The following is a 13535-nucleotide window of genomic DNA, read 5'->3' as shown; positions in this document are numbered from 1 at the left end:
ACTTTCGTGTATTTGAACACATCTTCAGGGCACAAAGTATTTTAACACATCTTTGTGCCCCGAAGATGTGTTAAAATACACGAAAGTACTTTGGCACTCTGTCGTTTCAATTTGAACTTTCCCAGTGGTTTAGCTAATATATAAATATATATATATATATATATATATATATATATATATATATATATATATATATATATATATATATATATATATATATATATATATATATATATATATGTGTGTGTGTGTGTGTGTGTGTGTGTGTGTTTATATATCACCCTCATCATATTATTTATTACCCTTGACATAAAGAGAAAAAATGTGATAATGCGACTGGGTAGCTGTCAAAGATGCGCAACTTGCGTCTGGATGAGGGATAAATTTCAAAGGAGTGGGAGAAGTTAAGTATGCCTTAGTTTTACCAGACCACTGAGCTGATTAACAGCTCTCCTAGGGCTGGCCCGAAGAATTAGACTTATTTTACGTGGCTAAGAACCAACTGGTTACTTAGCAGTGGGATCTACAGCTTATTGTGGAATCCGAACCACATTATGACGAGAAATGAATTTCTATCACCAGAAATGAATTCCTCTAATTCTTTATTAGCTGGCCGGAGACTCGAACTCGGGCCTACCGACTCGCCCACCGAGGAACTAGGAATGGGAGAAAGGGATACATGTTTATTCGTACAAGAGGAAAGAGGATAGAACTGAGTTCACAGAACTGAGTTTAACACTGGCAGGGCACAGCATCACTTAATACAGAGGGAAAGGTGTACTGCAGGATTATGATTGAGAGATTAAGAGAGACAGCGGAAAGATTGATTTTCGAGAACCGCATGTGCTTGTTGTGAAACAGCTGTGTGAGGAATTGTGAGTGAAGGAAAACCCTATGTATGGCGCAAGTGAACCTGGAAAAAGATTATGATAAACTGGTAGACATGAAATGTGAACTATGTTGAGCTGAGGCTGCATGGTGTACATATTATTACGGATGGAGTGATAGAAAAGAACAGCTTTTTACTGATAAAGCTGGCAAGGTCGCTCAGCAAGAAAAAGGATCGGAATGAGGGCTGTAATGACTGATGCCTACGCGTGATGCTGTGTTGAATGGGCCTAGTGGAAAGAAGCGACGAGAACTGGTAAAAGTCTGAAAGTGTTTGTAACAGGAGATGTTGGAATGCGTTTGACTGGCAGATTAATTTTAAGTTATCTGACACCATAAACTAGCAGAATGGTTTGGAGGGTAAATGAATATCAAGAAACTGAAAGAGAATAGAGGAAGGGAACTTAAAGAACAGGAGAATCAAGGAATGTAACAGTGTCTCTGAAAAGGTTTTAGAAGAGTAGAGTAGTGGCTCTCAAAGCGCTCTCTGAATATATGAAAAGACTGTTCAGCCTACTCTCCTTAATGGCAGTGACGTGTGGATAATAAATGTGAATGGAGAAAAAACCAGAAGGAAGGTAAAATCAGCGGTAAAGAAGAACAGTATTGCCGAAAAGATAAAGGAGAGTGTTTTGAGACAGCATGATCATGTGGAGAGAATTGCAAAAGGGATGTACAATTCTGAAGTTATGCCGAGAAGGAGAGTTATTGAAAGAAAAGGGCTTTGATATACATAATAAGCAAGGATTCTTTGAAGACAGAGGTTAAGGGTATAGTGTTGTTAATAAGGGGAGGTTGAGGCACTGTTGATGAGCCAAGTGTTGTAAGTATATGAAATAGCTGGTATAGTGGAAGTTATCAGTACAGAGTATGTCTGTGTGCGAGTCTGCTTGAGCATAAAGCGGATTTATTTGTATGCATAGTCGGTTAACATAGTTACAAATGTATGAATACGTATGTATTTAAACGCAGAATACACGAAAACTCGCATAAATTTGTGAGTCACCTATTCAACGCTTATGAGTTGATACTCAATGCTTATGTATCTACTATACATATACTGTAACTCGTGAAGAAGAAGAAGAAGAAGAAGAAGAAGAAGAGGAAGAAGAAGAAGAAGAAGAAGAAAAATATGGACGGTGAACAGTGGACAAACTATATTAAGCCAGCAATACCGGTGGTGCAATAAGAATGACTCATCGGGAAAAAAGAAATCGAGCGAAAAGATTCAATTCCGAATCATTTGCTTTTGTGGTAAATACCATTTTTCGAATGAAAGTTTAGTCGATTTCGCAAGCGTCTTTTAAACGGAGTGGAAGGATACAAAAAGAGGCACAATACTCAAAAATCCTAATACTTCCATCTGCGGAAATAAAGAGCCACGTATCTCTGCTCTAGGGCGGCGCAAAGATTCATCTAAAAATAAACGATGCATTCCAGGCTCAGCCTCCCGCCCCATGGCCATTCTTGAAATGTTCCAGTCTATCCCCTTGAATCGGGCTCCTGCGTCACTTAGTGATAAACTCTACGGGAAGTGCACGCGGGAGTTTACTTCCTGCATGACGGGAGTCTGGATGTAGGTTAACGATTTATTTTTCCCTTGTTCTTTTTCCAAGGTTGAAAAAAATGTACTACGCTTCGGGCCATGTTTCACTGAACATCGAAATTAATTTCCATACGACATAGGGCTTATATGAATGTGTGGATGCACACGGTCCTCCAGCTTCCATTAATTTTCCTCTCTCTCTCTCTCTCTTCCATTAGTTTCACCCTCTCTCTCTCCTATCCCTTAACTTCCAATCTTTCTTACTTTCTCTCTCTTTCCCCTTTTAAACTCTCTCTCTCTCTCTCCTCCATGAGCTTCATCCTCTCTTTCCTAACCTTTAATTTCCCCTCTTTCTTACTTTCCCTCTCTTTCCTCACAGTAACTCTCTCTCTCTCTCTCTCTCTCTCTCTCTCTCTCTCTCTCTCTCTCTCTCTCTCTGCTGCAAGAAATTAAATGATATCTATATGTGCGCTTTCAAAGATACACTTCGATAAGCATATATAGTTTCGACAGGTATTATCTTCGACCTTATCGCTTATTTGGTAACTCCAGACATCCTTTTCTCCTCCTTCTTCAGTGAATTTCCTAGTCTGAACATTATATAAAGGGTCATTAACCTCTGTCAGCAATGCACATACACACATACACACACACAGGCACAAACATAAACACAAATGTACATACTGATATGTGTATAGATGAAGAGTGCACCTGTGCGTATCAAAATATCCACACCATTACACACTCGTCCAGAAAAAAACAAACAAACGGTCTTACACACAAACACACGGATACACAAACAAACACGCAAAACTATCAATAGACATACTTCCTAGAACCTGCAACCCTTGACACACTTTCCAGTGTCTTCCGTTAGCGCCAGAACCCAATGATATATCTAGCTTTAAGAGGAGTGAGGGTCTTTCATCAACCGATGGAACATATCCTTTGACAACTAGTTCTTGCCTTATTTTTTTTATTTATTTTGATTTTTACTTATTTTTCCCCCTCTCTGGTACCGAGCGGTAATTGAGTATCTGTTTTCCACATTTTAGAGTTTCAAGTTTTAATGATTTTGTATATATGTATATATGTATGTATACAAATATATATATATATATATATATATATATATATATATATATATATATATATATATATATATATATATATATATATATATATATATATATATATATATATATATATATATATATATATATATATATATATATAATATATATATATATAAATGTATGTATATATATACAGTATGTATATATACATACTGTATATATATATTTATATATATGTATATAAAATTATAATATGCGTATAAATACACAATATACTGCATATTATATATACACATATAATTTATATGCGTATTTATAAGTATCTATACGTATATACAGTATATTATGTATATAAATCACTATTAAAGTAAAGCTCGATAATGATCTCAATCTAAATTAAAACTAGTAAATATTTCACGAGAACTGGGTTGTGTATTATTGCTACTACATTTCTTGTTTTAATTTCCAATAAAAAACCAAAGAATTCTAAAATTTTGTATGAATTGCTGACAGAAACTTTTTTTGCATAACTGCCGAGTATGCCATTAATCATTATCAATGAAGCCTTTTGCTCTTAATCAAAGGAAAAAGACTAACGCTTCCGGGAACCTCGGTACAAGCTCTGCGAATTTTCATTTGACAGTTTTTGTTTGTTGGTTCAGAATGCATTTCAGAAGACTCGGACGCGTTCTTTTCGCATTGAGAGCTGCATTTCGAATTGTTATATGTGCAAAATGCATTTCCAATATGAATTGGGGGTAATGTTGCCACAAAATTTAATGTAAGTACTGTATATATATATAAACGTATATTATATATATATATATATATATATATATATATATATATATATATATATATATATATGCATGTATATCTATCAGTCTTTCAATTTATCTGTGTATCTATCTATTTATCTATCTATCTATCTATCTATCCATCTCTCTCTCTTTTCTCTCTCCATATATATGTATATATAGATATACTCGTATTGATATACAAACATACAGGTACACAAACACACACACACACACACACACACACATATATATATATATATATATATATATATATATATAGATGGATAGATGAAAAGATAGGTAGATAGATATAAACACACACACATGTATATATATATATATATATATATATATATATATATATATATATATATATATATATATATATATATATATATATATATATATATATATATCTCCTGGAAGGCAGTTATTACTGAAGATTAATGTTTTCTTCTGTACTGTTCATTAGGCCATAAACCTTTCATTCCTTCAGCATATTTTTTTTACTTCAATCATCAACAACGATGAGAATGTTGCTAACTCAGCGAAGTAGGTAAATCTATTTACTTTGGCATATAGAGGGCTCGCTGCAGTTTGTCTAGCAAATTATGGCTTCATCAGGATAAGGGACACAGTAAATTCAAAAGGAATGGAACATTATAGTACTCTATATCTTTTCTTAATGTATATATATATATATATATATATATATATATACATATATACATACATATATATATATACATACATACATAAATATATATATATGTATATACCATATATGTATACAATATGTATATATTTCTATATATATAGTATATATATATACATATGTACATATATGTATATACAGTATGTATATATATATATATATATATATATATATATATATATATATATATATATATATATATATATATATATATATATATATATATATATATATATATATATATATATATATATATATATATATAGAGAGAGAGAGAGAGAGAGAGAGAGAGAGAGAGAGAGAGAGAGAGAGAGAGAGAGAGAGAGAGAGAGAGAAAGGGGGGAGAGAGACACACAGACAGAAAGAGAGAGAGAGAGGTTACAAGTTCGAATGTGTGTATTTATGTATTTATGTATAGTTTCGATAAACAAGAAACATAACGACAGAACTACTACCACGCTCATCCTTAAAAAGATTTGAGTTGTTTATGACTCTGTACTTCAGGCTTCTAATTGATAAATAAAAGATATTAACAATGGTAAAAAGTTTTTATTCGAGGGGTTAGGAAAAGGACTGGAAAGGCAGCCATTTAAAATCCTTCAGCTATTCCAGGCCTATATAAAACAAAAATTGGAGGAATTTATTTCGAGGGGGCTTGACGCCAGAGGAAGCGATGCTCTTAATAGTTGATAGAGGGGTGGTGAAGGACACAACGTGTAGGGCTATGAAAGTAATAGTTCGAGGATAGTAAACATGTTGGTCGTATTGTGAGTTCATGATTCAAATCTACAGTACATAGAGGTTTATATATATACATATATATATACAGTATATATAAATATATATACATAGCTATATATATCATATATTTATATATATATATATATATATATATATATATATATATATATATATATATATATATATATATATATATATATATATATATATATATATATATATATATATATATATATATATATATATATATATATATATATATATATATATATATATATATATATATATATATATATATATATATATATTAGATAGATATAAGGGCAGGAACTGAAACTCAGTATGCACATCACAAGGAAATAGCAGGGAAAGTCATCCTGATCATTAAGTTTTTATTGATGTTAGCGTCTCACAACACATATGAAGTTATATGTTCAAAGCTAGAAAATATTTTGATGTGTTATTAGTATGTGTGGTGTTAACGTTTGCAAAATATTTTCTAACCTTGAAAATGCGACTTCAGATGTGTCGCAAAACATCGACATTAATAAAAAAAACTCTTAATGATCACCATGCCTTTCCCTGTTATTTTCTTTATGATGCATATATATGTGTATATATATATATATATATATATATATATATATATATATATATATATATATATATATATATATATTAATAAATATTCTGCTGTTTGCCCTCTCTGCATTATTTTAGTAAGAATGTCCTTCTAACAAAGACGGGACAGCGTCTCTGTTGAAGTTAAGGGGGCAGGGCTAGGCCATATTTTTTTAAAAAAAAAAATAACCGCTTTTAGTAGCTGATAGGTTAGCATTAAGGGGCCTAACCCACAGGGGGGGTTTTACCAAGTTGCCTCTAGTGAAGGAGGTCTTATGCTTCCTTTTGTTCTTTCCTATGCATTCGCCATTGTCTCTATCAATTTTTCAGAATGCCTGGGGCTATGGACAAACGTATGGACAACCAGCTTTGCCTTACGCTGACCCGATTGATGCCAACAGAGAGAGGTAGACTTCCAGATGGAGAGCACATGTCGTGCTTAAGCAAAACTTTGTCCTTTGTTCCTCCTCCCGTCTTGTTTACTAGCGAATCGACAATACCCGTGTTTTTTCAAGAATCCGTATCGTTATTTGAAGTGCGCAAGCAAACCACGTAAACGGTAAGTCTGAAAATTGACGAGTATCTGCTGTCTGCTAGTATTCTTCCACTGTACTTCAACCTTTTCCATTGTTCCCCCTTCAGCCACCATTTACCAGAGAACCTGGTATAATCATATTCTTTTATGAAGTCTAACATATAAATAATTAATATTGCCTAGTGAAATTGCATAAGCTATTCCCATGCAGTAAGTAAGAATTAGGGAAGGTTAAGTGTAAGTAAAGGCACAAGCAAGCCTTAAATCCTAGCCCACTGTTTGGAAGAGAAATAGCCTTCCTAGTACTAAAACCGCGTACAATATCTACTAGTATAGACATTCATTGCGTTATATTTTCTTATGGGAGCAGGGAAAATTGACTGTGTCCGACGTTGGCGAAAGTTCATGTAATTTTCTCGCTATCACTGCACATTCTTTCTTTGTCGGGACTAAGTGGGAAGTAAAGGGGTTTGATGTAATTCATTTGTTACAGAGTAATCCATTATCCCATACGTAGTATTCGACTGGCGACCTAATCCAATTAAGCAATTGTCTGTCTTATGAGGGTAATTTCAGCTTCAACTGACAGTTTACGTGTGCCTTCGGCGAATCAGGGCTACATAAAATAGAGTAATCAATTAAAAAAAACTCATCCGCCAAAGCCCACATGAAACACTGGCGTCCTAGCCAAGATACTCTAATTAATTTAGAGAGAAAAGAATCGGGAATCAAATTAATTACACATCAGTTTCAGAGAAAGTCAGATCGTATTTGATTTCATGCTATTCCTCCAAACAAGGAGACAGAACAAGGCATTATAGCAATAAGAATACCATTTTTATAAATAAGAAATTAGTGTAGGTAGGGAAGTGTGCACTGGGAGCAGCTAATTTATAATTTACAATTCACAAACTCTTAAAGAGAACATGGCTGAGTTTGGACACAGTACCAGCCAGCCGCATATTTCTCAAGGTTGTTAGCCAAATTATCGAGTCATATTTAATATTCTGCTATTTTCCTCGGCCAAAGATTTGTAGTCTCTGCCGAGCCTGTTATTTGTAAAGTCCCTGCTGAGCAAGTTTTCTTTGGTGACGGCCCATTTTCTTTGTATCTGCAATTCGTCACACCTGATGGGCCAGGTCACGTAAATCCAATCATTTAAACTGTGTATGTAATTATTTACCTGTCCTCAATTTATGTACCGTGTATTTCTTCTTTCGCAGGCATCAAGATTGTATTCAACTTTAATTCTGTCTATTTTCACATTGTAAATTGTACTCGTTCACTGTGTTTTATTGTTAAATGTTATCGACCTCAGGTCACCCATGCCCTCATTAAGTTTCGCGGCGAGACACCAGTCTGGATCATGAATAAATCAGAGTACACTTTTTACCTGCTCGTTTCTTTTGCACCTCTTAAAGTGGTGACCCCGGAGTGACTCCCGAAGCCATTAGCGGACCCATACAGCGACTCAGTCTTGGCTTCAGGAGCTTACTCATGCCCTTAGTGGACTAATCACGGCGCTGAACCAGCGTTTGGGCGTGCTGACTCTTGTCGGCAAAATCACCAGCGTCATTAGCGGACTCACACGGCACGCTCCCAAGTGCGTTTTGACGCGAGCACCCTACTCCATTTAAGAGGGCAAAGAGTGAGTATGGACGCAGACATCCCTTCCCTTGTTCAGTTAACCGCTGACCTTGCGGACTCGGAGCTCTACCTCCCTCTCATATCACCTGCGCCCGTCCCCGTGCTGAGGCTCTCACTCTCCTCCACACCCCTGCCCGCACCCCGCACTCTCCCCAGCCCGGCAGGACAATCAAGAGCTGCCCTGTCCATACGGCTGCCGCCATTCATGCAGGGGAATCCGTCGGCGTGGCTCTACAGGGTCGAGAGCCAGTTCAGGATTGCGGATCTTAACGATGAGGTGCTGCAGGCAGATATAGTACTCAACGCCCTGCAATAGGAGATCTACAGGAAGCTCGTCCCGTGGGTGTCTGACGCATGCCCCCTTACCTACCACCTCCTGAAGAAAACCCTCCTTGAGAAATGCTCCCTGCTGGTTGCCGAGTGGGCCGCCCGTGCCCTTGACCTTGCCATCAACCCCCGGGAGGATCAGAGCATCATGGAGTCATGGGGCATGATCCAAGACCTCCTCACTCTCCCAGACACCGACGGCAGTAAAAATAAGCGCGAAATAAGCCCGTCGCGGGAGCTCCTCCTCCATCAGCTCCTCCCGGAGGTCCGCACACAAATCCCTGAGCCCTACACGATGCCCCTCAAAGCCCTGATTCACACAGCACAGCACTTGACGGACTCCGTGAAGGCAACAAAGCGGGTAGCAGCGCCCACACTCCCAGTCAGCACCATCCAGCAGGAGGAGGGCGCAGAGCAAGAGGTCAATGCCGTCACCAGGAGGCGCCCAGCGCCTCCCAGCAGATGGAGTTCCCCAGATCTTTGCCACTACCACAGGCGGTTCGGCAAGGATGCCCGGAACTGCCTGCCGCCCTGTTCATTCGCCCGTTCAAAAAACGGGGGAGGCGGTGGCCAGCAGGACAAGCCACCATGGCAGCAGAAGAACCCAGGGGCTTCTACGTCTGCGACACCGTCTCTGGCAGGATGATGCTGGTCGACATGGGGGCCATTAGATCAATCTTCCCGGCATCTAAGAGGACCGCAAGTGAGAACCGGACCTGGCTGCCTCCCTGACGGCCGCCAACGGGTCCCCATCCTCTCCTACGGAACAAGGCCCCTGTCGATCTCCATCCTTGGCCGGAGGTACTCCTGGGACTTCGTCGTCGCGGACGTTAGGACCCCGCTCCTGGGTTCGGATTTCCTGGCGCACTTCGGGCTGGCAGTCAATGTCGGTCGCAAGTGCCTCCTCAATACAGACTCCTGCCGGTCCCTCCCGTTGGCAACGGGACCCAAGGCGCCCACCATCTGCTCCGCCGTCCCCCACCAGTACTCACAGGTGCTGACGGAGTTCCCTGATGTGTTCAGACCTGAGCTCCGCCAAGTCCAGGGCCCCAGTCAAACATGGCATATATCACCACATAAAAACAAAGGGCCCCCCTGCACATGCGAATTTCCGGAGGCTTCCCCCTTGACGCCTTCAGGAGGCCAAGGATGCGTTCGCCAAAATGGAACGGATGGGAATCTGCAAGAAGGCCTCCAGCCCGTGGGCCTCCCCACTCCACATGGTGCAGAAACCGGACGGCTCCTGGAGACCCTGCGGCGACTACATGCGGCTCAACCTCACAACGGAACCTGACCATTATCCCCTGCCGAACATGCAGGACCTCACGGCCTCCTTCCACGGGGCCAAAATATTTACTAAGTTGGATCTCTTGAAATCCTATTTTCAGGTACCAGTTGCGCCAGAGGACATGCCAAAGACTGCCATCATCACGCCTTTCGGGTCCTACATCTTTGTCTTCTCTACATTTGGCCTGAGGAACGCTGGGGCGACTTTCCAGCGGCTCATGGACAGCATCCTGGGGGACCTAAAGTTCTGCGTCTGCTATGTAGATGATATCCTTATATTTTCCAGGTCCCACAAGGAGCACCAGAAACACATCCGGGCAGTCCTGCAGCGCCTGCAGGAGAACGGCCTCATCGTACGTTTCGACAAATGCACCTTCGGTGTACAGAAAGCCGACTTCCTGGGCCACGAGGTATCCCCAGATGGCGTCTGTCCGCTAACATCCAAAGTCGCAGTCGTCACCAGGTTCCCCGTCCCCACCTCCGTCAAGGCCGTCCAAGAGTTTCTCGGGATGGTGAACTACTACAGGAGGTTCATCCCCGGGATCGCACACACCACGGCCCCTCTGATGGAGACCCTGAAAGGCCGACCAAAATCCTTGTTGTGGGGACCCAGCCAGCAGCAGGCCTTCTCCCTGACGAAGGCCGCCCTCGCCGAGGCAACCGCCTTGGCCCACCAGGATCCCAGCACCCCCCTCCAGCTGACAACGGACACCAGCAACGTCGCCTGTGGTGCTGTCCTGGAGCAGGTCATCAACGGCGCCCCCCAGCCCATCACCTTCTTCAGCAAGAAATTCAACCCCGCAGAGGCCAGCTACAGCACCTTCGACAGGGAATTCTGCGCAGTGTACCGTGCAGTCCGGCACTTCAAGTTCCTCCTGGAGGGCACGCCCTTCACAATCCATACGGACCACCAGCTGCTGGTCCACGCCTTCACCAAGCAAGGAGACGCGTGGTCTTCCAGGCAGCAGCAGCATCTCTTGGCCATCGCCAAGTTCACCTGCTCCGTCAAGTACCTCCCAGGCAGGAAGAACCCTGTGGCGGACGCCCTCTCCAGAGTCGAGCTGAACGCAGTGCAGCTGGGGATCAACTACGAAGACCTCGCCAGGGAGCAGGCCGCCGACCCAGAGACCCCAGCCTACCACACCGCCATCACGTCCCTAAAGTGGAGGGACGTGCCCCTCGTCCTGGGGGCCCAAATCTCCTCTGCGACGTCAGCACCGGCCAGCCTCGCCCCCTAGTGCCAGCCTCCCACCGCTGCCAGGTATTCGACATCATCCACGGCCTGTCACACCCATGCATTGCCAAACCAGCAAGGTGAGGTGGCACACTGAATCCGGGGTAGGCGAGTTCCTGCCCAGGGTGGCGTTTCGGCCATGTTCACATCGACGTCGTCGGGTCCCTTCCCCCGTCAGGCGGGTCCAGATATCTCCTGACAGTGGTAGACCAATCAACAAGGTGGCCCGAGGCCACGCCAATGCAAGAAGCCACCGCCAGCGCATGCGCCGAGGCCCTGCTCTCCAGCTGGATCAGCCGCTTCGGCGTTCCTGACCACATCACAACCGAATTGTGGTCCACCCTGGCCCAGCTGCTGGGGACAGTTCATCACACCACCATGGCCTACAACCCAGCCGCCAACGGCTTGGTCGAGCGTTTTCACAGGTCCCTGAAGGTGTCCCTTACGGCCCGCTGTACCGCCGAGGACTGGAAGTACCAACTGCTGTGGGTCCTCCTCGGGTTGAGGACAGTCACCAGGGCCGATGGCGCCCCGTCTGCAGCCGAGAAAACCTACGGCAAGCCCCTTGTGGTCCCGGGCAAGCTAGTGACAGGATCGCCACAACCCATCAGTCCAGAGGCTTTGCGAAATCGTCAGCAAGTTCGCCCTCTGCAAGAGGACATATACCGAGAAGTCGGCCACCTTCACGCCGCCCGGGCTGGCCTCCACTACCACGTCTTCGTCAGGGATGACGTCGTCCACCCGCCACTGACCAGGCCCTACAGGGGGCCCTTCCGTGCGCTGGAACGGAACAGCAAGGCGTTCCTGCTCACACTTCATGGGAGGAACAATTGGGTGTCAATCGACTGAGTCAAGCCCGCCCTCCTGGAGGAGGACACAGCCATCAGCACACCGCACCCTCCACTGGTGCAGCCGCCGCTGCAACCGGGCCCTCGTAAGAAGAGGACACGCGGCCGCCCCTGGAAAAGGCCGCCCACACCCGCAATCAGCCACCCTCAAACACAGGACGTCCCTCCATTGTCCTCACGCAGCCGGGGCACCCTTCAACGCCCCAGCAGATACGCCGACTAACCAGACATTACCTACGTCTTGGGGGGGGGGAGTATTTGTAAAGTCTCTGCTGAGCATGTTATTTGTAAAGTCCCTGCTGAGCAAGTTTTCTTTGGTGACGGCCCATTTTCTTTGTATCTGCAATTCGTCACACCTGACGGGCCAGGTCACGTAAATCCAATCATTTAAACTGTGTATGTAATTATTTACCTGTCCTCAATTTATGTACCATTTATTTCTTCTTTCACAGGCATCAACATTGTATTCAACTTTAATTCTGTCTATTTTCACATTGTAAATTGTACTCGTTCGCTGTATTTTATTGTTAATTGTTATCGACCTCAGGTCACCTATGCCCTCATTGTGTTTTGTGGTGCGACGCCAGTCTGCCGCTATATAAATCGCCTGGATCATGAATAAATCAGCAGTTCACTTTTTACCTGCTCGTTTCTTTTGCACCTCTTAAAGATTAATGCATGATATTGATTTTTGAACGAATTAACTATTGTACGACAAAGAATGGAGAAAGCATGCCTAATGTTTCTCTCATAGCTTAAGGTGGACAAAAATTTGTGAAGTTCGTTGAATTTCAAAAGCAGTAACCGCGTTCAGCCTACGAAGAGTGTGACAGAGTTAATAAGTTTCATCGCGGGAAACATCAAATTTCTGTGTCATTAATATAACAAGCAAACAGCAACAGTTAATTTCATAATTTACAGCTCAAGTTAACGTAAATTCTGGCCTGCCAAGATAATGACAAATCCATTTTCCTTTTGGGTCGCTCACGGCCACTCAGAAAGTGAACGGCAATTAATTCCATGCGAGAAAGAAAAAAAGAGAAAAGCGTAGCTCATAGTAATTTCGTTTTCCATCTCCATAATGTAAAATCCTTTGCATTGTTGGTGCATTTAGTTAAAATTTGTATTCCTACATTTGCTTCATTTGTTTTGGTGAGAGGAATTCGAGTGCTTTGTGTGATTGAACTGTAAACAAATGTGCCTCGAGAGGTTGTGTATTCATCTGCCGAGACTGCGCCTAGCCGCATTTCGTTTTGAATTTTGCTGCACT

The 13535-nt window shown here is 42.3% G+C and overlaps 2 protein-coding genes across 3 annotated transcripts in view; one reads left to right on the top strand and one right to left on the bottom strand.

Moving 5' to 3' along the window:
* Positions 1-13535, bottom strand: part of LOC136842526 (protein bric-a-brac 2-like) — a 312631-nt gene that overhangs the window by 212131 nt on the left and 86965 nt on the right. The window lies entirely within an intron of this gene.
* Positions 11796-12266, top strand: LOC136843042 (uncharacterized). Its single transcript, XM_067111031.1, has one exon. It carries the CDS (start codon positions 11796-11798, stop codon positions 12264-12266), a length of 471 nt encoding a protein of 156 aa, XP_066967132.1.

Source organism: Macrobrachium rosenbergii, chromosome 10 (genome assembly GCF_040412425.1).
Source record: "Macrobrachium rosenbergii isolate ZJJX-2024 chromosome 10, ASM4041242v1, whole genome shotgun sequence".
In the NCBI taxonomy this organism is placed as follows: domain Eukaryota; kingdom Metazoa; phylum Arthropoda; class Malacostraca; order Decapoda; family Palaemonidae; genus Macrobrachium; species Macrobrachium rosenbergii.
The sequence above is the reverse complement of the archived record's forward strand: the minus strand, read 5'-3'. Positions and strand labels throughout refer to the sequence as shown.

Coding starts and splice junctions, on each gene's coding strand:
- LOC136843042 (XM_067111031.1), top strand. CDS start 11,796: ATGGCCTACAACCCAGCCGCCAACGGCTTGGTCGAGCGTTTTCACAGG.